The sequence below is a fragment of the Lycorma delicatula genome, chromosome 1 (assembly GCF_047948215.1).
Source record: "Lycorma delicatula isolate Av1 chromosome 1, ASM4794821v1, whole genome shotgun sequence".
Lineage (NCBI taxonomy): Eukaryota > Metazoa > Arthropoda > Insecta > Hemiptera > Fulgoridae > Lycorma > Lycorma delicatula.
The window spans coordinates 389,737,646-389,760,325 of record NC_134455.1 but is presented as its reverse complement, the minus strand read 5'-3'; the positions used below and the strand labels follow the sequence as shown (position 1 = coordinate 389,760,325).

Genomic DNA, 22,680 nt, shown 5'->3' with positions numbered 1-22,680 from the left:
TAAAGTCAACTGACTTTATTATACCTTCCACCGACTAAACTAGAAAAGGGAATGAATAAGGAACATTCCATACACATTTAAAAAAACCTACCTTCCATTAGCATGCTAGGGTCGGTGCTGTGGGAGCGACAGTGCTCTCTCTTCCTTGCAGCCCCCCATCCATTTTCCTATGTGTGCATGCACACAACAGCAAAACACCACACTGCTGGAACTTTGAAGCGCGCACAGTTCCAAACAAAGATTTTTGTATCTTTTTCATAAACTGGGGGATGGATACTAACACTAAGCTTAAGGATTATATACTGTACAAGTATAAAAAAAGAATTAGAGAAAAAAGGACTCATACTATTAAATGTTATCGATAATATCAAGTGGAAACAGGAGGTGCTGCAGTCCTACCCGTCACTGATAATGAAAAAAAAAGAATAAGGAGTATAGGCTGTGTACAAACATACACAATAATAATTAATAGACCATTAAAGATAGAAAAGTTAAGATATTGATAAATCAATTTTATCTTTTATTTAAAATCCAACAGGATAACCAATAATTACATGTACTTACAAATAATTTATTTATGTAATGTATTAAAAAATTCAAAACCAACTTGAGATTCAAACCCAAAACCTGGATGTAGACACACAGTCCCACTATGTAAGCTGGATGAAGTGGGTAGCTTTAGTTTTAATCATCATAATTAGTAAAGATAAATAATAAACTTGCATCCGGTTATACAATAATACAATCGATTTGTTTTTACGAAAATGAATGATACATTTTAAATAAAGAAGCAACCTGTTTTCTGTGGAAATTTATTTATTAGATAAAAAAATAAATATCTTAGAATGTCTATTTGAAAATTAATCGATAATACAATTCTTAAAATAGATATAAATATATATAAACTATTGTTTAATCTACTTAATATTTAGGATTTACCTAAAATGTAAGACGTGTGATGAGAAGTAAACTTTCAGGTTTTATAGAATTTTATATTCGTTCATGAGCAATGTTATTTATCAAAATGCATTTAAAAAAACAATGTTCATGAAAAACATGAAAGTTGTGATTTTTATAACAAGTCTCTCTTGTAAGCTTTATACGCATTTTTTTACACTGCTTTTTCTGAGCTAGTGGAATTCCTCAGCATCTACCAAATTATTCAATTGGAACTGGTTCTGGGCTTAAAATGTTCATACATCACCCGCATATTATAAACTACAGTAATATATAAATCTGTGTTTGAGGCATACAAGGTACCTCCACACCTAAGTTGTAACATACAAAATGGAGAAAAATATAATGTTAAATAAATTATATGCATTGGATAAATTTTATTATACCTGTTTTAAATTATGCACACTTGAAAAAATGTTATTAATTTTTTTCTTAATCAAATTTCTTATATAAGATTTTTGAAGACCATACGGATTCTCTAACAAGGATACAATTAAGATGCCTTTTTAAACTTAACTCTGATTAAAATCTTTTGATAAAAGTACAAAATAATTTTGCTCAGTATGAATATTTAAATATAATTTTTCATTATTACATTACATTAATTACATCAATTTAATTATTACATTGTTTAAATGTAATTACATTTTTCATTAAACGATTTCTAACAAAACTTACAAACATAATTTTTCACTTTTTTATGAATATAAAACAGATTTACTAACAAATGACTTTTGACAGAAGTTGCAAACATAATTTCCCTCATTTATATGAACATTAAAAATATGTTTTTGTAAATTGTATTTAATATTAAATGATTTTTGACAGAAGTTGCAAACATAATTCTCCTCTTTTGTATGTGTATTAAGATGTCTCTTTAAAAAGTAATTATATTTAAAAACTACTTTTGACAAAAATTGCAAACATAATTTTTCTCTTCATTATGGGTAATAAGGCGCGTTTTTATATCATTATCATGAATAACAGACTTTTGACAATTTTTTTTTCATATTAGCATGAAAGCTAATGTGTCTCTTTAAACAATTACATGTGAATCTTTTATTGCAATATTCACAAACCAATTTTTTTTCTTTCTGCACAGGTAACTTGTTTTCATTACTTGTATTTTCAACTAAAGTTTCTATCGTAACATCACTGTACGCACACGTACATTCACTGAATTTTTCTTTTATAATTCCATCATATACCGAATTATTTACGCTTCTCTTATAAGTAATACAATTCTTGGTAATTCCCTTGACGGTTCCTTTATCGATAGTAGCCTGTAAATTAAAAATAACTAATAATTAAAAGGTAATTATGAATTAATATAAAAATATATCGATTACAACAAAACTATTTAATAAATTTATAACAGGTCAATATATTTATTACTTCTATATTCATGTTAAATCAGATCTACAAACCCACACATTTTACATATATAAAATTTTATATACAGGATGTCTGTGCTAAAGGTACCCAAAACATAATGGCCTCTATTTAGGAAATCTGGCATTGTAATATCTTATAACACAGCCTCAAATGACAGGATATATCCCCAAGATTTGTTCAGTATACTCTCAGATTCAGCAGAACACACATGTGCAGACAAGCCAAACAATAAATTTATAATAAATAAAATGAAAACATCTCTTACTGCTTGCTTTTTTTCAAATTCTTACAATTAGCACTTTTGTGGTGTGCATCTTTTCATCAATGTATTAAATATTTTTTAAAGTTACAAATTTTTAAAAAAAAGTTTTTAATGCATCTGATGAAGCGGTGTGTATCGCAAAAGCGCTAATATATATACTTACACACATAGGGTGATAAACTTAAAAACCGAACAGAGAGCTTGAACTGCAGTTGTTTGAACACCACCTTTAACACTTCTATTAGCATCATTATTGGTTGTGAATGTTACTACTCTAATCTACTGCTGTCAGTTGTAAACTATTCACAGTTCAGTGTGCAACAAGTTTCACTCTGTGAGTAGTTTTTTCTAACAATGCCCTTAATAGATCAAGGAATGGGTTCTTGTTTTGGAAGCTAATTACTGTTCTCAAATCCTTTCCAGGAAGGCATTAAATATTCGCTGAAAAATTTGTGAATGATAGAATCCCAGCAAAGAGTAGCTTATACGATTCAGTTAGAAAAAGGCATACGAGGCCGATTTCAAATTGCACAACGAAATAGATGACCTTCTGTTATTACTCCAGAGGCCATAGCCACCAATATTCGAAGAAGGATTTGTCGACCAAAAAATTTATAAAACAGTGATCAAAATAAAGCGATGTAAAACACTTATTTTGCCTTAAGATTCTTCACTGTTTAAATTTGAAACCGTATCGTGCAACAACATATGAGAACAAACTGAAATAACTTAATGCGATTCAGCTTCTCAAAAACATTGTCGATGGACAGATAGACCCGACAATATATTTTTTGTCAGATGAGGCGCGGTTTCAATTATCAAGGTTGGTGAATGAAACTCTTGCTGTTTCTGGTAATTGTATAGGGGGGCCATTTTTATTTTTACTGTACAGTCAATATAAAAGTGTTCTGTACAATTTTCAAACAATTCTATACCTTATTAACAGATTGTGGGGGAAAAAATGGCTTCTTTCATAAAGACGAAGAAACAATGTGTTGCACATAAACAACTCTTCGGCATACATTCGTGCAGCCTTTACTGTCACCAGAGGACAGTAGCATCTGTGTTCCCCAGATTTGTCTAGTTGCAATTTCTTTCTTAGGTTATTTGAAGGATTAGTTATAAATTGAAGTCCTACACTAGAAATAAGTGAAGGCAAACATTCACAACAAAAAACTAAAGTAACTGAGAACATTTTGCGTCAGGTGACTCTCAGTACGATTACTTTAGCATTGCTGCATCAACTGCACAGAGTGCTAACTTTGAATATCTTTTGTAAAAATATAATATGTTAAATTTTTCTAATGTAAATACAGAATTAAATTTTATTTTATTTTCATTTCATTAATAAAATTTTACATCACAAACATGTTTAGTCTGTACCGGGTCTGTTTTAAATTGCTTACCTGATAAATATTCAAATACGACAACCCGATACAATTAACAACAAATCATCCAGAGCTTATTAAAATGTAAAAGAGGTTAAAATTACCCACATTTCAGTCATCAATTAAGTTTCAAAATAACACCTTTGCCCGACCATATTGACCGTTTATCATTCACACACAGCTTAATAAGTCGATATTAATTAAACAGAATTAAAAACAATTTTTTTTTTATGACAAACACAGAAATAACAATATTTATATTAATTTTTAAGAAGTTAAACTGTATGAAATCCAAAATTTACAAATCAAGTAATAATAATGATAAGGTGGAGCACCAATTAATAATGATAAGGTGGAATAGTGGAGCACCAATTTTCCAGATGTCCAACAACTGGACTACTTAAATTCAGACTACAGAATTAAAAAAAAAAAAACTAATACATTAATTGAAAAAATTAAAGCTTTGCTTCAAAAGGACTTTTTTTATCAATTTTTATTTTACTGGATTTCTTAACCAACTTTTTGCAATTCATTTAGCAAAAACATATACAGTGGAATTTCTATAACTCGAATATTCAAGGGAATAAAAAAAAATTCGACTTACAGGAAATTTGAGTTACAGAAACACACATGTTATGAAATTACTACTCCACTGTAAATTCACTCACATAAAACGTGCAGCACTATTTAAGAAAATATTGCACTTTTTCCATACAGTCTTATTATATCACAGCAATATTATTACACAACATAATTCAGCATTATAAATACTCAATGATAATCAATTTATTACACAAAAATCATTAATGAATGAAAAATACAAAAGGGTATAACTTAATATAAATAGTAAAACATACCGTTGTTGTATATAAAACACAGTTCAATTTTAAACGTTTTTAAAATAAAAACAATAATAAAGTTTTAAAAAATAAAATGAAAAGTGAAGAATTGGCTCTTTTGTAAAAAAAAACTGAATTTTTAAAAATTGATTACAAAAAATTATTGAATGTTGTTTAACATTTATTCTGATGGAGTGCAGTCAACCATTTTTCTATATCTGCCACAGTGGAAAAAACCAATTCTGGTACATAACCTTTTGACTCGACGAATTATCAAACAGAATCAACACAATCAGTAACTCCCATTAAAGTTGGGATCGGTACGCAGGGTAATTCATTATTGTTGTTATCTGAATCGGTCTCTATGGTGTCATTCTCATTTGCCTTTGCGTTAACAGTATTGATTACAAAAATCATCAGTAGGGTATTCGGCTACTATCAAATCTTCATCTATAGAAACATAATCCCGAAAAGTTACGTTGCCGGTTACTTGCAAAACATCGGTAACAGACTCCCAGTCATGATCATCACCATTATTGTTGCTAGAACAAAGATTTTTCACTGCTAGTTTGTTCACATTCTGACAAAATAACCGGTTATGGGTTTTTAAATTCAGCTTTTTTAAAACAAAGGTTTTTTGTAATTCAGCTTATTACAAACTTCTTCATTTACACTGGCACTATGAACATTTTAAAAAATTATTCCACGTCTAACTAAACTTATTAAGGCAACCAATACTAGCTTTGAAATCCATACGATTGAACTGTCTCGCAAAGTAATCGACTTTCTCGTGTAAATTTGATCCACTGATAGGTAAATTTCGATCGTGACTGTTTTTAAACCTCTCTAAAACAGGATAAGAACACCCTTGTTTACAGTAGCAAACAAACCTAAACAGACATACAAAAACTACGCATATGAGCTGAGACGATTATAAAGACACACTGACCGTGTTGTTTAATGTCCTTTATAGAACTGTCTTATGACAAACGAGTTCCGGTGAATACTGATGCCTGATGTATAAGATTTCACTTCCCTCTTTACTGTATGATGATTCTTCCTTCTTTTTTTTTTATCACATAGTAACAGAAGTGAATCGTGCTTGTTTCATGTTTCTGAACTGAAAATAGGATCAGTATTATATGCCTAATGTTAAAACTTTACTTTTTTGTAATAAACTAATCAAATTTTTTACTTTGACTTATAGGATTTTTGTTAGAGTTAAAGGAATTGCATTTTTGTATAACGTAATACAATTTGGCAGGGAATTAAAATAAATATTTTGAGTTATAGGTATTCGAGTTACAGGAATTTGACTGTGTATATATATATATATATATATATATATATTTGTATTTTGTCCTTTGTTAAACTAATTATTAATGATAATTTCTACACACTGCATTTTTTACACTGTTACTGTTTTTTTTCTTACACTGCACATGTATTCAAAATTTAATTTTAATTTTACTGATATACTTTATTTCTTTATATACATTTTTTTAACTAAACGTGTTACCAATTAAATATTAGAATGGCATATCCAGTATATAAGATAGCCATTTCTTAAATTATCTTTTCCAATTATCCAGATTTGGCCTTGCAAAGGTCCATCTGGGTAAAATGTTCCACTGTATGCAAAATATAATACCCTTACCCCTTCATTTTCGACTTTTAAATTTTCTGATTTAATTAAGTCGGTCTTTTCAACTGCTAAAGGATCTTTTTCAGTATCACTATTAATAACATCCAGCGGTTCCTCTTTCAGTTGTACTAAATCTACTGCTGTAATAAAAAACAAAAAAAAGTTTCGCTACAAAGTAAATATGTTTATGATTTTTTGTATAATTTATAACATAAAAATAAATTGTATCTCCAATTCACTCACCACACACATTAACAGTACAGCCACAGTTAAATTATTATTAATATTAGATGACTAATAAACCAGGTTATGTATGGGAAAACATCAAATACATTTCTTTTGTTAAATATTATCATCCATATTTAAATGTTAAAAATGCTGCTACTCACCTTATGGATTATTCTATAAATTGAAATCTTTTATATTCAAATAATTTGTTAAACTGCTGCGGTAATTTTCCTGGTTTTATTTTTTCCAATCTTACCGACATCAGTGTTAATTTTGCTTACAGTGAAATTTTTTATCGTGATAATTATCATTTACCACAGTTACCGTATTTTGAATTCTAATCTTATACCGGATAATAAAAATATAAATTTTGTAATACAACATTTAATAAATGAATTTGAGTCTAAATAATATTTATTTATTTTTTAAACAGCCACACAAGATTGATGCTTTTGCATGGAACACGGAAATGGAATTTTATAGCACAAGAATAACACCATGCATGACTAAAATTTGATATTCATCATAATATAGAAATTTTTGTAAAGGAATTGCAACAACGTATTATTATAAATATTCTTGATTTTCATTTACCAAATATACGTATAAAAAAATGTAATTTTCGAAGTATTTTTTTCTGGTGTACTTATTATCACTATTATTAACCCCTTACCAGTCATCGACGGAATATTCCAATATAAACTTTTTGTCTGGTTATAATTCATTCTCTACCATAATATTCCGTTGTTTTACTTTTTTTTTTTCTTTAATAGTATTCTACAATGACAGATAACGCTAGTTGTAAGGTTAAATACAGTATGAAGCGAGGGATTTTCATATGTATTTGATCGTAATCAGCCGATCTGCTGCAACCCATCAGGTTGGTCTAGTGGTAAACATGTCTTTTGCAAATCGGTTGATTTCGAAGTTGAGTTCTAAGGTTCAAATTCTAGTAAAGGCAGTTACTTTTATATGGATTTGAAGACTACATCGTGGATACCGATGTTCTATGGCGGTTTGGTTTCAATTAACCACACATTTCAGAAATGTGTCGACCTAAGAGTGTACAAGACTACACTTTATTTACACACATACATATCATCCTCTGATGTAATCCTGACGGTTGTTCCGAAGGCTAAACAAAAAATAAAATAAAAAGCTGACCTGCTGTAATGGCGAAGTGTTTATTTACAGTGTTCTATGAAGTCGGACTCTGAGCATTATATTTCTTATTACATAGTGAAATTCTATAAATATATCAGTATATAAATGTATAATTATGGAAAAAACTTGCGTGCAAATAAAATTATTCAGATAACTGCGTAAATATCTTATACACACGTGTGACAGAAAATTTGTATATAAATTGCTCAATATTTCTAAGTGTGAAATAATATATATCTTGCATGCAAAAAAAAATGGTTTTAAATGACATATTATGTCATAATTAGTCAAAATACATACCTTAAAAATAAAATTCTATTTAAAATAGCCTTAAGGAGCAAGTACATATAGAATTTAATAAGAGAAATATAGTGAATAATGTAAGAGAAATATAATAGTTTTTAAGAGAAATATAATGTTTACTATCTTGTTCATTTACTCTTACATGTGTTCATGTTAGTTGCCAATCCAGATGCTGCTACTGTAACCGAGTGGTCCACGTGATGTGCCGGCAAAAAAAAAAAAAAAACAGCAAACACAGTTATCACAAATTTAATTCTGAGAAATTATAAGTCAACTTAAAACAAATATAGGGGTTGTTCAGATAAATCATAACTTGGCAAAGAAAACTGAAAATTTGGCAATAAGTTCTTTAAACTTTCAACTTAGTTCATTTACAATTCGATACATTTACTCAGATTTTTCAACTTTTGAATATTTTCAGTCAGATTTTTCAACTTTTGAATATTTTCAGTATCATGTGATTTTTTTGAACTGTGTGATGTAAGCTGTTATCTCACCTTAGCATCATTGAAATTGATCTTTGTCTAGCGAGCCATTTCATCAGGTTTGGGAAGGGAAGTAATCACAGGAGCCAAATCAGATGAATAAAGCACATGCTTCCACAAGTCATTGTCAAAGCGTAAATTTTAATGAAGTTTTGCAGCTACAATCCAATACATGTTACAGGCGCATTAATGTAGTAAAGTAGCATTATCTTTTTGGCCAATGTGGCAGTCCCAATCGATCAATCTGGTAAAGCATCAGAAGCATTTGGTAAAGCAACATTTTAAATTCAAGTATTATTAAAGAAATAACCAAAACACGGTAAAATATGTAATGAAGTCAAATTAAAGAATCAACAGTAAGTGCATATATAAAGTTTCACTCATATAAGTAGCTCGATGAATACACTTTGAGAGAGCAAGCATAAACTTCATACATCACTTTCATTATAAAATAATTGCATGATAAAACTTACCGCTTCATTTTTAATTTCATGATCTTCATATTTAATAAACTCGGTCCCTTCAATCGCAACAGTTCATCGCAACACTTCAGTCACTTCATTATAAGTATCGTAACCGTTACAGAGTGGCTCCTCTCTCCCTTGCAACGATTCACTTTCCTAAAACATAAAATCAACAATTTAATGTTACTGTTAACGATATGGTGAAATTTCCCATATGACATGACAAAAAAAAATCCAAAAGTAAATAAAATTATACTTACACAATCAAGTGTAATATCTTCAAACTAGACTCCTTGAGTTGAGCTAGGCCTATATTCCACGAACATTCATTATATCTGTGAGCTTTGTTTTTGATAAAGCTGTGACTTTATTTTTGAGGCTGAGGCAATAGCTCATATAGACGGTAATATAGAACAATATCCTTGCGCTTATGAGATCCTTACTTCCCAGGAAAATTATTACATTAAATCACAACAAACCTAGACTTAGATGTCTTAACATGTTCCATACAGTTGTTCCCATCGTCAAGAACGCACACTTCTACATTGTGTTCTATTGGTGTCTACATCAATCTTTTGTAGCTACGCCGTTTACTATACTATGCTGTACACTACATGAAGTATTTATTTATCTTGCCCGTTCTTGACTCCGGCAACAAGAACAGTGGTTAGAGGCAGTAAAACGTTTTTGAAATATTTTATTTTTTTTTATTTCCAGAAAAAAAAATTACAACATATTCTTGTAAAAACCTTTCTTTATTATACAGAACTTTATCGATAAACAAAAAATCGTCATTAGTTTTCATTAGAGATTTTTTTTGACAACACACTTTTATTAAGAATAAACTGGTAAATACATTTAAAAATCAAATTAGAAAAATGTCAATAATAATCATTATTTTGTTACTTGTATCACTACTATCAGTGCTAAATTCACTTTCAGGTTCATAATTCCTCATGAAGACATAATCTTATTTAATCTAAAGAACAAACATCACTAACTAACTACTTTAATGGTTGGTTACACGCAAACTGAGGAGCAGCATTGCAACACCAAAATTATTGATCGAACGATCTGACAAGAATCAACATGTCTGTATTCAATGACCCTATATAACGCAAGACGTAAGAGCCATGAAATATTATAGTCTTCTGACATGCATGAATGATTATGTCTGTGTGTTTTTGTCTGAGAGAAACAGCCGCTATAAATATATAACTTCATAACATAAAATTGGGTTTTGGCACTACGCACAAGAATATGATATACAAAGAAACGGCTATTGACCCCAGGGTCAAGAACACAATATCAATAAAATTAAGAAAAATTAACACTGTATGCCTATTATTGTTTGGGAACACATATAACAAACAAATAAAACAGCCCCGCTTTTGATTAAGTTATACCAAGAATTACACCTGTCACTAGTAAATTAAATTTTCTTGACCTCAGGGACAAGAACCGTAAAGAACATGTTAATCAATTAATTCAGACTTCTTGTATTTTAACAACAAGCATAAATATAAATTTTCTAATTTCTTTGTGCGTACTTGTGGATTAAATTGCGTGTGTACTATTATGTCATTAAACAAAGAATTATACTACACAAATTGTAGATTTGTTTTTTGTTGTTATTTAATATAATTTTGTAATAATTTAATAATAATTCGGTTGATTCAGCAATGTTGAAAGGAGTGCTGTTATGGAGGACTTTTATAACAGACTTTAATCAAAAACAGAATCTTCATTTTCATCATATAAAATTGGAGGCAACATAGTGTCGGTGAGTTTTTAATTTAACTTATTACAGTACATAAAATATGCAACACAATATGTAAAAACCCTTAATTAATATACATTTAAGCAGCATTTAAGAGTGTCCAGCAACTCTTAGGAAAGAGAAGATAGTTATAGGGAAAATAGACTGGTTCTTATTAAAAAAAATATGTCCATACGGGTTTCAAGTTCAAAGAAAACATTTCAAAGGGCTAGAAAAACTTTTCTGGTATTCAGTAATCATTTCTTTATTCTACAGATTTTTTTATTTATTTTATTATCATATTTAGAGGATTAGTTCTACAATGAAGTTAATGAATTTAATTGAATTACCATACATAAATAATTATCTATCTTGAAGACCAACAGAATATTAAAGCCTTGTAAATTACCTCATATAACAGGTGAAGTGTATCCTGGTGGGTAATGCATCTAGCAAAAAGAGAAATGATCTATTTTAATTTTCAAGGGAAAATGTTTTAGTTTTTTGGGATAGAAGTGACATTTCCAATTTCATTGTCAGTAAGTAATATTTATAGTCGCTGATACTCTCATACAGAATTTTAAAAACTTTGCTTGAGTATTACGATTTTCACTCTGTATAAAAATCAATTATTATTAATGAATAAGTAAGTCTTAAGAGAATAAAGCTCACCGAAATGAAAACAAATTTAATCAATAAATCACTCTCAGGCTTGATTTTTAATTGCAACTTACTCATAAATTATGAAAGTAAATAATTTATTTTGTCGATCATCAAAAATTTCTCTAACTGCAACGGCATGTAGTTTCTGCCTTAATTTAGTCGTTTGAAATTATATTTTAACAAATGATACGTCATTTTGTCATAATAAAATTCTTAATGATTAAGCCACTAAATTCAATTTTAATAAAACTTATAAGATGAAGAAGTAATAATGATTTCAAAATTAACGTAATCATCGCAATGTAAAATTAACAAGTTTATTTATAGACTAGTAAAGAAAAATTATATTTTTATTAAACTTTTTGGCATATTGTTTTTTCTTTTTGGGTGATTTAATGCAGTTCCAGGTGAGGCACAGTAGCAGGAAAGTTTCTATTATCAAGAAATAGTTTCTAAAAAACCGAACTCATCTTCCAGCTATTCATGATGCAGCCTACCATCGACATCATCTGTCCTTCCAATCTGCTCTCACCCATTTCACATAAAATATTTACAATATTAAATCTAATGTTTATTTCTGAATCATTCTGTTATCACATACCATTACTTTGTTCTAAGTACTGTATTAAATTCTTAAACTTATAAATTCATTTTTTATGATTTTACCTTCAAATATCTTTTGTATACCAAAAGAAAAAAAATTCAAAAAAGTGGGCCATATGAAGCGTGTTCAAAAAAAGAGAATTTTGAAATTTTTCAGGTTGTATTAGTCTGATTCTCAGGATTTTTTTGCTGTACTGGTAAACATGTCTGAAGAGTATTTGTACATTTTTAGTCATATTGGATGTTTTGTCTGTTGTCAGCTGTCAAAAGGATAACACATGTTTTGGTACGATCGGTGATTTTTTCTTGTATAAATAATGTATCAGAGAATTTGTATTAAATTTTGCTACAAGAATGGAATAAAGTGTAGCGATGTTTTAAAAATGTTAAATATTGCTTTTGGTGAGTCTGCTATGAGTAAAGCAAGGGTTTACGAGTGGTATAAGCATTTCTAAGGTCTTGAAGACATTGAAGACGACGAGCACTCCAGCACATCAACTAACGATACATGGAAAAAGTGAAAGAAATGAATTACGAGTGGTCACCGAATCAAAATCTGAGAAATCGCTGTTGATGTTGGGATATCAATAGACTCATGCCGTGAAATTTTTTAGGATGTTTTGGATATGAAACATGCGACACCAAAATTTGTTCCAAAAGTGTTGAATTTCGAACAAAAACAGCAGCGAATGGAAGTTGCTGAGGAGTCGCTAAATAAAGTCAACAACGATGCAGACCTACTGAAGTGAGTCATTACAGGTGATGAAACACGGGTTTATGGATATGATATTGAAACTAAGGAATTGTTCCAGTAGAGACATTCTGAACCACCAAGACCGAAAAAGGCTCGACAAGTACGGTTGAAGGTGAAGGTTATGGTCACCGTGTTCTTTGATTTTAACGCCATGAGCATCAGTTCTTACCAGAAGGTCAGACAATCAATAAGGAGTATTACCTATAAGTCTAACATTGTTTGTGTGATGCAATCTGAAAAAAAGCCCGGATTTGTGGCAACACAATTCATGGCTTTTGCACCATAATAATGTGCCTGTTCACACTTCATTGCTTGTTAGTCAATGTTTAGTCAAAAACAACACTATAATGATTTCTTTTTGGGGGTGAAAAACGCCTATGGCATAATCATCGCCCAGATTTTTTTAAATAAAAAAATAAAAGAAACTAGGAGTAGTCTAAAAGATAAATAAAACTTACAACTAATATCACAGATAAAAACTAAAATAAAACCAAAAGTAAATAGACTTTAATGAAGTCCAATATGGTTGTAAAGCGCCCATTGTCGGATAACAGAATGACTAAAAAGAAAACTAAAATAACAAAAATGAAATAAAACTTAAAACTAATACAAGCTATATAATAAAAAATTAAAACTAAGTTAAAAACAAAGATAAAAAAAAAAAAATGAAATAAAACTTAAAAGTAATATCATTAAAGACTTGCATCTAATATCACTAAAACCTTACAACTAATATCACAGACAGTCTTAAAAATAGAATACATTAATTAAAAATAAAAAAGCATAAGTAATAAAAAACTACATAAAATTTAACAAAGTTTGATAGGGAATGTAAAAGGCTCCCTACTCGGATAACAGAATCAAAAACACAAAACCACAAAGATTAAAATAAAAAACAAAACATATGTAACAATATTAAATTTTTTGTATTAACCCAGCGCTATGCGAAAACAGAAACATCCGGTTTAAAACTTCATTACCATTGCTCAAGACACCACCGATGTTTCTGAGTAGTTAAAATTTACGATGCAACGCCGCATAACATATGCAATCTATGAGTATGTGGCGCACATTCATGTGGCAATTGCATCATACACATAGGGGTGCATGTCCTGCTGACATCAGGTACTCATGTGTGACTCTCGTATTTCCTATTTCCAATCTACAGAGGACCATTTCCAAATGACGAGTTTTTCTGCATGAGGAGTCCCATGGTAAAACAGAATCTTTAATGTGACAGAGTTTATTATCAACGGTAGCCGTCCAGTCACCTTGCCACTTTCCTCATACGGATTGTTTTACATGATTAATAAAATCAGAAGTAGCAACACAAGTGGTGAAAGGAGGTTGATTACATACGTCTTTGGCATAGGAATCTGCATGTTTATTACAGGAATCCCAACATAGCTAGAGACCCAGCAGAAACTTACTTGTGTGTTGCGATTATTCAACTTGGTGATTGTGTTGTACATTTCAATGACGATAGAACGTCTGGAATAAAAGTTTTCCAAGGCTTGGAGATCACTACACGAGTCACTACAAATAAGGATGTTTCTGTACTTAGGGTTAATGATATTTAGAGCCTTATTTATAGCATGTAGTTCAGCAGTAAACACACTTGTAATACCTGGTAAACCAAACATATAAGTTCTATCATTGACAACAAACGCACAACCAACGGTATCGTTCTGTTTCAATCTATTAGTGTACATCACCACGTCTGAGTTCATCTTGGAGAACACACTGAAACATTTGCTGGAAAACTGTAGGTAGTGTTGATTGTTTATTGTATGTCGTAAGGTCAAACGTAAAATTTATAAGGTTTATTCCCCACGGAGGATATGAGCACGGATACATTGGAAAGAATGACGGTGTACATTTATATGCTGCAGTAGATGTCGGGCACGGACACCTACAGGAGCAGTACAACGTGGATGGTCCTCATATCTTCCTAAATTAGGATTTCTAAGGACTGAGTCGAAAGCCAGGTGATTTCGCTGTCCTTTGAGGCGATCAAAATAAGATAATAAAAGCTGGTTCCGTCTATCCTAAAGTGATGGCTCAGCACAGTCTACAAGTAAGCTTGCAACAGGGCTTGATCTAAATGCACCTGTGGCAAGCCGAAGGAAAGCATGATGTACAGCATCCAGCATTTTAAGCACGATATGACGAGCTGAAGAGTAGGAGACAAAACCATAATCTGAACAGGAACAAACAAAGGAATAGTAAAAACGTATCATAGATGATCGATCGGCTACCCAATTGGTGTTACTAAGGACTCGCATATCATATCTAAAAGTTTGGAACATTTTGTTTTTAATTCTTTGATATGTTTGACCCAAGTAAGACGGCTATCAAAAATTAATCCTAAAAACTTGATGTAAGGAGAGATGGCAATAAGCTCTCCGTTGAGAAAAACATGCACAATAGAAGGGTTTTGTAACAAAGAAAAGACTACACATTTTGTTTTTTCGGATGAAAACTTGAAGCCGGTACCCTCGACCAAGCTTCAAGGTGAGAATATAGTGTAACACGTAATGATACCCAAGCCCCATGTGACTTTCTTTTTCTATTCCCAAAAATAAAGAGACCTTAAAAGGACGTCATTTCACAAGCATAGATAGATTAAAAGCGAATCGCTGTAAGAACTAAACACTATTCCAAACATCGAGTTCCAGAAATGTTTTGCACATTGGAAAAAGCACTGGCATAAGTGTATATCTAATGGGGACTATTTTGAAGGGGATAACATTAATGTATATGAATAAATAAAATTCTTTCCAAAAAACAAAAATTCTCGTTAATTTTGAACACACCTCATATTATAATTTCTCTATCAAAAACCATAATTTCATTTTACAATTTATTTTAAATACATTTTACTCTATCTCTTTTTAGAGCTTAATTTATTGTTAATTTTGTACAAAATGAATGTGCATTTGTCACAGATCATACAACAGTTCATAGTATTAAACAGATTTTAGTAAATGTCTGCTCATATTCTTAATTTATAAATATTATATTGATGTTTTGGGTGGTGAAGTTTCTTAAAATTCCTTTTTTATTTTTTCTAAGTATGTCTTCTGCACTATAAAACTTGTGGTAAAACTACGGTTATATAGTATCTTAATTTTGTGTTTTTGGATAAGGATTTTCTCATTGTGAATGTTCCTTGTAAATTGATAAGCCACTTCCTTCTTTTTCTAACTAGCAGGGCAGGGCTCATTTTGCTCACCCAATTGTTGCTCCCTGAACCCTTGACGCATTCATTTGCTCATGTCTGTGAGAATATTAAGTATCTTACAGAAATATTTTAAGAAAAGAAATATTAGTCTGTTGAGAATATTTTTCTGAACATTATAGTGTTTTTATATTTAAAATAGGCTTAAGGAGCGAGTAGATATAGAATTTAATATTTTTTCAGAGAAATATAATAGCCATATTGATAACAAGGAGTTGAGTTAGGGATGCTACCTTGTTTAATTAGCCTTGTGTGTTTGTGTTAGTTTGCAGTCCAGCTGGTGCTATTGGCGTAGAGTAGACCACATGGTTTGCTGGTTGGATGCACGGCAACCATTCTCTCCTGTTAAATCTCCGGTTAAATACCATTCTCCTGTAAGAATCCTTTTCTTTTTTTGCTGCTAAATATTAACTAATACCCTTTTCTTTTATAAGTAAATAAAATTATAAATATAAAAAATAATAATCTATGCAAAGAAATTAAATTAAATAATCTCTAAATTAACTGACAATAGACTGCCAGGAGAGTCGGCTGACCCACCACCATTGGTTTTCTCTGCGTCAATAGCAGCTAAAATAAAAATGTGAGCACATACAAAAAACAAATCCACCAACCATCCTTTTTCATAGAGAGTGATATACATTAATGGTAATCATTTCACCTAAATATGTAATTTTTTGATATTTAAATATTAAAATGTTTGATTTTTTTTATCTATTCTCCTTCTGAAATTTTCATTATTGGGATTTTGTTTCTATTATTAGCAAACTATGTTGTTTAATTGTATGAAATATGTACCAATTTTGTTTAAACAATTTTCTAAATCTTGAATATTGATGTTCACCTTTATGTCTCTAGCCAAAATTATTATGTTGTCAGAAATGTTAAAATATTTATACCGTAAATTAATTTTCACAAAAAATAATTTTTCACTTATCAAATAAAAATCTAATTCTTCATGATTTTTAATTTACTCATAGCTGAAAAGATTCATCTACATATCTACTGTTAATCACAGTAAGAGAAAAGTGAGAAATTTTAATTATTTTAAAACAGTTGAAAGATAACATTATTTTAAAATGGTTGAAAGAAAAAGACTTTCAGGCTGTACGAGATAATTCATAAATGTTTTACCTCCACTAGACAAATGCATCTCTAAGAGTCATTTTACAATATTACGATGAATATTACTACTCTTGTTCTGACAAAGATAACCCAAAATTTTGCCACCAAAATTTCCACCAGTCCCTTGTAATTCATTCATACACTCGGATACATGTCAGTACCACTAACATATTATTTTTTTGGTTGTAGGTAATGAAAAATAATAATGAACTGAAATTTTTTTGGTATAAATTACGAGGCAAAATTAATTGTTTTACACATGACAAGTATAAATTATTTGTTAAATCACTGATAAAAAAAATTAGGAAACAGTTATCACAAATTTAATTCTGAGAAATTATAAGTCAACTTAAAACAAATATAGGGGTTGTTCAGAAAAATTATAGCTTGACAAAGAAAACCGAAAATTTGGCAATAAGTTCTTTAAACTTTCAACTTAGTTCATTTACAATTCGATACATTTACTCAGATTTTATAACTTTTGAATATTTTCAGTATCATGAGATTTTTTTGAACTGTGTGATGTAAGCTGTTATCTCACCTTAGCATCATTGAAATTGATCTTTGTCTAGCGAGCCATTTCATCAGGTTTGGGAAGGGAAGTAATCACAGGAGCCAAATCAGATGAATAAAGCACATGCTTCCACAAGTCATTGTCAAAGCGTAAATTTTAATGAAGTTTTGCAGCTACAATCCAATACATGTTACAGGCGCATTAATGTAGTAAAGTAGCATTATCTTTTTGGCCAATGTGGCAGTCCCAATCGATCAATCTGGTAAAGCATCAGAAGCGTAATGCTTCCCATGATTGCAAGTTCAACATTTTAAATTCAAGTATTATTAAAGAAATAACCAAAACACGGTAAAATATGTAATGAAGTCAAATTAAAGAATCAACAGTAAGTGCATATATAAAGTTTCACTCATATAAGTAGCTCGATGAATACACTTTGAGAGAGTGATTATAAACTTCATACATCACTTCCATTATAAAATAATTGCATGATAAAACTTACCGCTTCATTTTTAATTTTATGATCTTCATATTTAATAAACTCGGTCCCTTCAATCGCAACAGGATCTGTCACTTCATTATAAGTATCGTAACCATTACAGAGTGGCTCCTCTCTCCCTTGCAATGATTCACTTTCCTAAAACATAAACTCAACAATTTAATGTTACAGTTAACTACATGGTGACACTTCCCATATAACATTGCAAAAAAAACCAAACGTAAATCAAATTATACTTACACAATCAGGTGTAATATTAACTTCAATCGGTTGATGTGGTAAAAGCAAGCATAAAGTTTCCTCTGTGGTACCCCTTTCATTTTCTAGTTTGATATTGTTAGAAGACAGAATTTCATATTTGTAGATATTCTTTACAGGTATATACATTATCTTCAAAAATAAAAACATTCTAAGTTAAAATTTGATTATTTAAATAATAAATAATAGTAATTACTGAATTTTTATTAAATAAATACTCAAAATATTACGGTGTTAATTAGTCAATGTTAGCGAGCGTGGATTAAGTTTGGTTAAATTATATTTATAAAATAAATAAATAAATATAAATAACCATTTATATTCTGTTTTGAATCCGTTTCGGCCCATTTTTCACCGAAATTCGATTGACTACTTTGTTTTTAAATAAAGCTGTAGCTGCGGTGGCGTTAATATGTAAGTACCGTGGGTTGTTTTGAATTTTTTTTATTTGGTGAACCACACCGCCACTGTTCCATGTTCACAAGTTTTGTCTACCATCACAACATTGAAAAGGAACATATACAAATATTCCACACTGAAATATCAGATGAATTCAACTCTATTACAATAGCGACTAATGGTAAATGGAAGTTCACGAGTCAAAGTTTTGGAATTTAGTAACAGGGGAATGAAATTATCAGATAACAGCATCTACTGCTTTCTGCAATATTTTGTTCTCCTATTACGTACCAGTGTGCATTACATCTCAGCAGCCCCTTGTACTTAAAATGTACTTTGAATCTCTCTCTCTCTCTCTCTCTCTCTATATATATATATATATAAATTAAATTAATAAAAAAACAAATACATACTAAATGAACATTCTTCTAAGCGTAATATATAAATCAATTAGTATGTTTGATGTTTGCTATTGAATACATTAGACTATTTTCTTAAAAAAGCCATTTCAAAAGAATCCAAATGAAACATAAAATTCAAAGCTCAGTAATTCTGAGCAATTAATTTGATCACCTTCAATTATTTTCATACTTTAATAAACCATAGTAGATAAGCTTAGGATCGGGAAAATACAATATCTAAATGACCGATGATATCTAATGATATCTAAATGATTTGAATAGCGATGATCCGTGCAAGATCAAAGTCGGAGCTAAGATATCAATATTCTAATCAATTAACAATTAGTTTTATGAGTTACGGTGACCTGTTAAGCTAATAATCTGTTCTGTGGAGAGAGGTTACAGTTTTGTGGTAAAACTATAAACTACCTTAATAGTTGTTCGGTCTCAGATGAATGAGTGCTTTCTTTATAAGGTGATTAACCATCATATAAAAGACTAACATGTGGTGCAGTCTCTCTCTGTAGTAAGTATATTTCCATTAAAACATTAATTCGGCCAAGCGTGTTAAGTGTTAAGCATTGCCATACTTTGGTAATTTATCCCTAACTTCCCTCACAAAAATCTAACCTTAACTTCAACTCAAACCTTAATCCTAACCTCTCTCTATAGAATGGATTAACATCCAAACGTGTCTCAATAACTCATAAACTGATTACTACAGTATCGAGATAACGTGGGGCAGACTTTGACCTTGCATGGGTCATACGCTATCCAAAACTGCTTTTTGTAATTTAAATCTTGTGTTTTCCTGATCTGAGCATATCTACTACAGTATATTAAAGTTGATCAAGTAATTGCTTAAGTTTACCAAATTAAAAGAAAATGCGGTAATGGTTTTGAGAATTAAAATTAATAAAAATAATTCTGAAATAATACACATAAAACGTTTTTAGGGCCGTAATCAATAAATAAATAATAATGTGTAAGTTTAAAAACTTTACAGTACACTTCTAAGATATTTACTTTTAAACTCTGGTTGAATATGATTTAAAATTAGCCAAATTTATTTAAAATGTAGTGGAAAAATAAAATCGTTAAAAAAAAGATTTTGTTTACATATGCATTTATCTGTAAACAGTTATAAGCTACAAGCATTATGTTAAGAATTTTTTTTTTATTTATCGTTAAAATTATCTCGAGAGATTGACTACTTTGTAATGATATACAATAATAAAGAAAAACAAATAACATTGTGCACAAACGAAACGAAAAATTACTGTCACTGTTAAGTAAATGTGCAATTACAAAAAAAATCATACCGTAAGAATCACAGTCCTTTCCAAACAGTTCAATAACGTAAGGTATAACCATGTTTCATCTAGCTGTTCCAGCCTAAGTATAAATTTTTAAAATAACATGGATAAAACCTTTTCTCAACTCTGACTATAATTTTCCGTGTATGTTTTCGATGACGTTCACAACGTTGAAGAAAACGCAGGATTATATAACGTAAAAATTATTAAATAACTGTCTGCGAAAACAAAACTATTGTTTATGAATTATTAACAAACAACTATAAATATGCATACACAAAATGAACGAATTACAATTTTCTCTTTAAAACTGCATTTCTGAAGAACAGAAAAATATAAACTCCAGATAAAAGTAAGAAAAGTCATATTTAACAGTAATTAACACGTAATGAATATCAACGATCAACTAACATTAACTTTCTACAGTTTTAATTCAACCAGCACAACTCGCATACGCATGATTGTAACGGACAATAGCGATGGGATCTCTCGAATGAAAAAGTAGTAACAATTCGATTAATGAAATATATCGAGATATCCCGAATTACTAACTGCATCATTGGAATAACGTTCTCGTTTGGAATGCACTAATTACTAAGGTAGGCGAATAGTAAATTTTACTTCTATTTTTAATTCGTCACACGCTCGGATTTGGAAGATGAATAGGCAGAATGCTACTACTAAATGAAATACGAATGATGAGAGAATCTCGACGACTACTTTTCATTTTCCTTTACACACGATTACTAATTTCAGCAACGAGTTATTTATTTTCAGACGTGATTTCTCGCTACTTTGTTCACTATGCTACCACCGCTCCTATCAGTTTGAAAAAAACAAAATAAATTAAACTCAAACTCACCGAAACTGTACGTTATCATTTCCTTGTCTTAGGAATTAACAGATCCCCACACCGTTATCATTCCGCTTTCACTTTTATTAATTACACAAAAGATATCATTTAATTAAATAAGATGGCAGAATTACATAATTTTTTTTTAATTAAAAGAGAAGAATTAGATGCAGCACTGCAAAATTCTTAACTACAAAAATAATTATTAATTAAGTTCTGTCAGAAAATATGATAATATAGACGAGCAAGTAAAATAAAAATTAAACAAAATAAATGTTCTCCTTCGCTTTCAAATGTCATTTATATATTTTTTTAAACATTAGCTTACGCTCTATTTAATTTTATTCGCAAAAACACAAACTGAATTACGATTTTAATTTTTGTTCGTAAATTTAAAAGTTATTAAACTTAATATCAGGTAAAACAAGTTATAAAAGATAAATCGGTTTAAAATTCCGCATTAAAATAGCCATTTAAAAAATATATTTTGTCCACGTTTTTTGGAGAAAGTCTATTCCTACGCAAATTGGTTAGCTGTCCAGCCTTAAAAAACACTCTTTCTGAGGGAACTGATGTTGCAGGTATGCAGGAGTACCTTAAATTTATCTCGTATAATTCGGATAATGAATTTTTATGCAGTCTGATTAGATATGGCATTTCCAAATATTGTCGTATTTGAAATATTTCGGTTGTTTGGACGAATTTGTTGTGTCTGAGGTTCTAAGGTTTCATTTAACGGCAGAGTATCAACGTCCATTTGCCTGGAATTAATTAAATTTGTAACATTATCAGTTATCCATTTTTGGATATGCTTTACAGTTTCTTCTACGTCAAATGCGGTTTTTTAAATCTTGGATCAACAAAAGTATTACTTTTCAAATGGCTAAACGTAGTTGTTTTTTAGGCGGAGCTATATTTACTTTATTAAGTGAAATTTTACTACCTAATGTTTCGGGTAATTATGTAGAACAGGATCTACTATTACTGGTACTGTGCATCGGTGAGGTTGATTAATCGACGAAATACAAATTTCAGAAGTATTTCCTCTTTCGTTATTATTATTATTACCTAATTTTCATTTAACTGTTAAATTTCATTTAAGAAAGGGAAATTTAGGTGGAATAAAAAAATTAATTTGTTACTTACAAAAGAGATTTAATAAAAA

At 30.1% G+C, this 22,680-nt stretch overlaps 1 protein-coding gene across 6 annotated transcripts in view; it reads right to left on the bottom strand.

The window, feature by feature from the left end:
- Positions 1–516: 516 nt before the first annotated feature.
- Positions 517–22,680, bottom strand: part of LOC142317350 (uncharacterized) — a 119,072-nt gene continuing 96,908 nt past the window's right edge. For 2 of the 6 annotated variants that reach the window (XM_075353834.1, XM_075353835.1), the window contains exons 4-6: positions 18,529–18,678; positions 18,292–18,426; positions 517–2,240 (exon numbers count right to left, since the gene is read on the bottom strand). In XM_075353834.1, the coding sequence (XP_075209949.1) occupies positions 1,932–2,240; positions 18,292–18,426; positions 18,529–18,675 (591 nt within the window). In that variant the 5' untranslated portion in view covers positions 18,676–18,678 and the 3' untranslated portion in view covers positions 517–1,931. Of the gene's footprint in view, positions 2,241–5,790; positions 5,962–9,139; positions 9,287–18,290; positions 18,427–18,528; positions 18,679–20,668; positions 21,115–22,680 lie in introns of those variants that run through there. The other 4 variants (XR_012754712.1, XM_075353837.1, XR_012754711.1 and 1 more) reach the window with 4 other exon arrangements.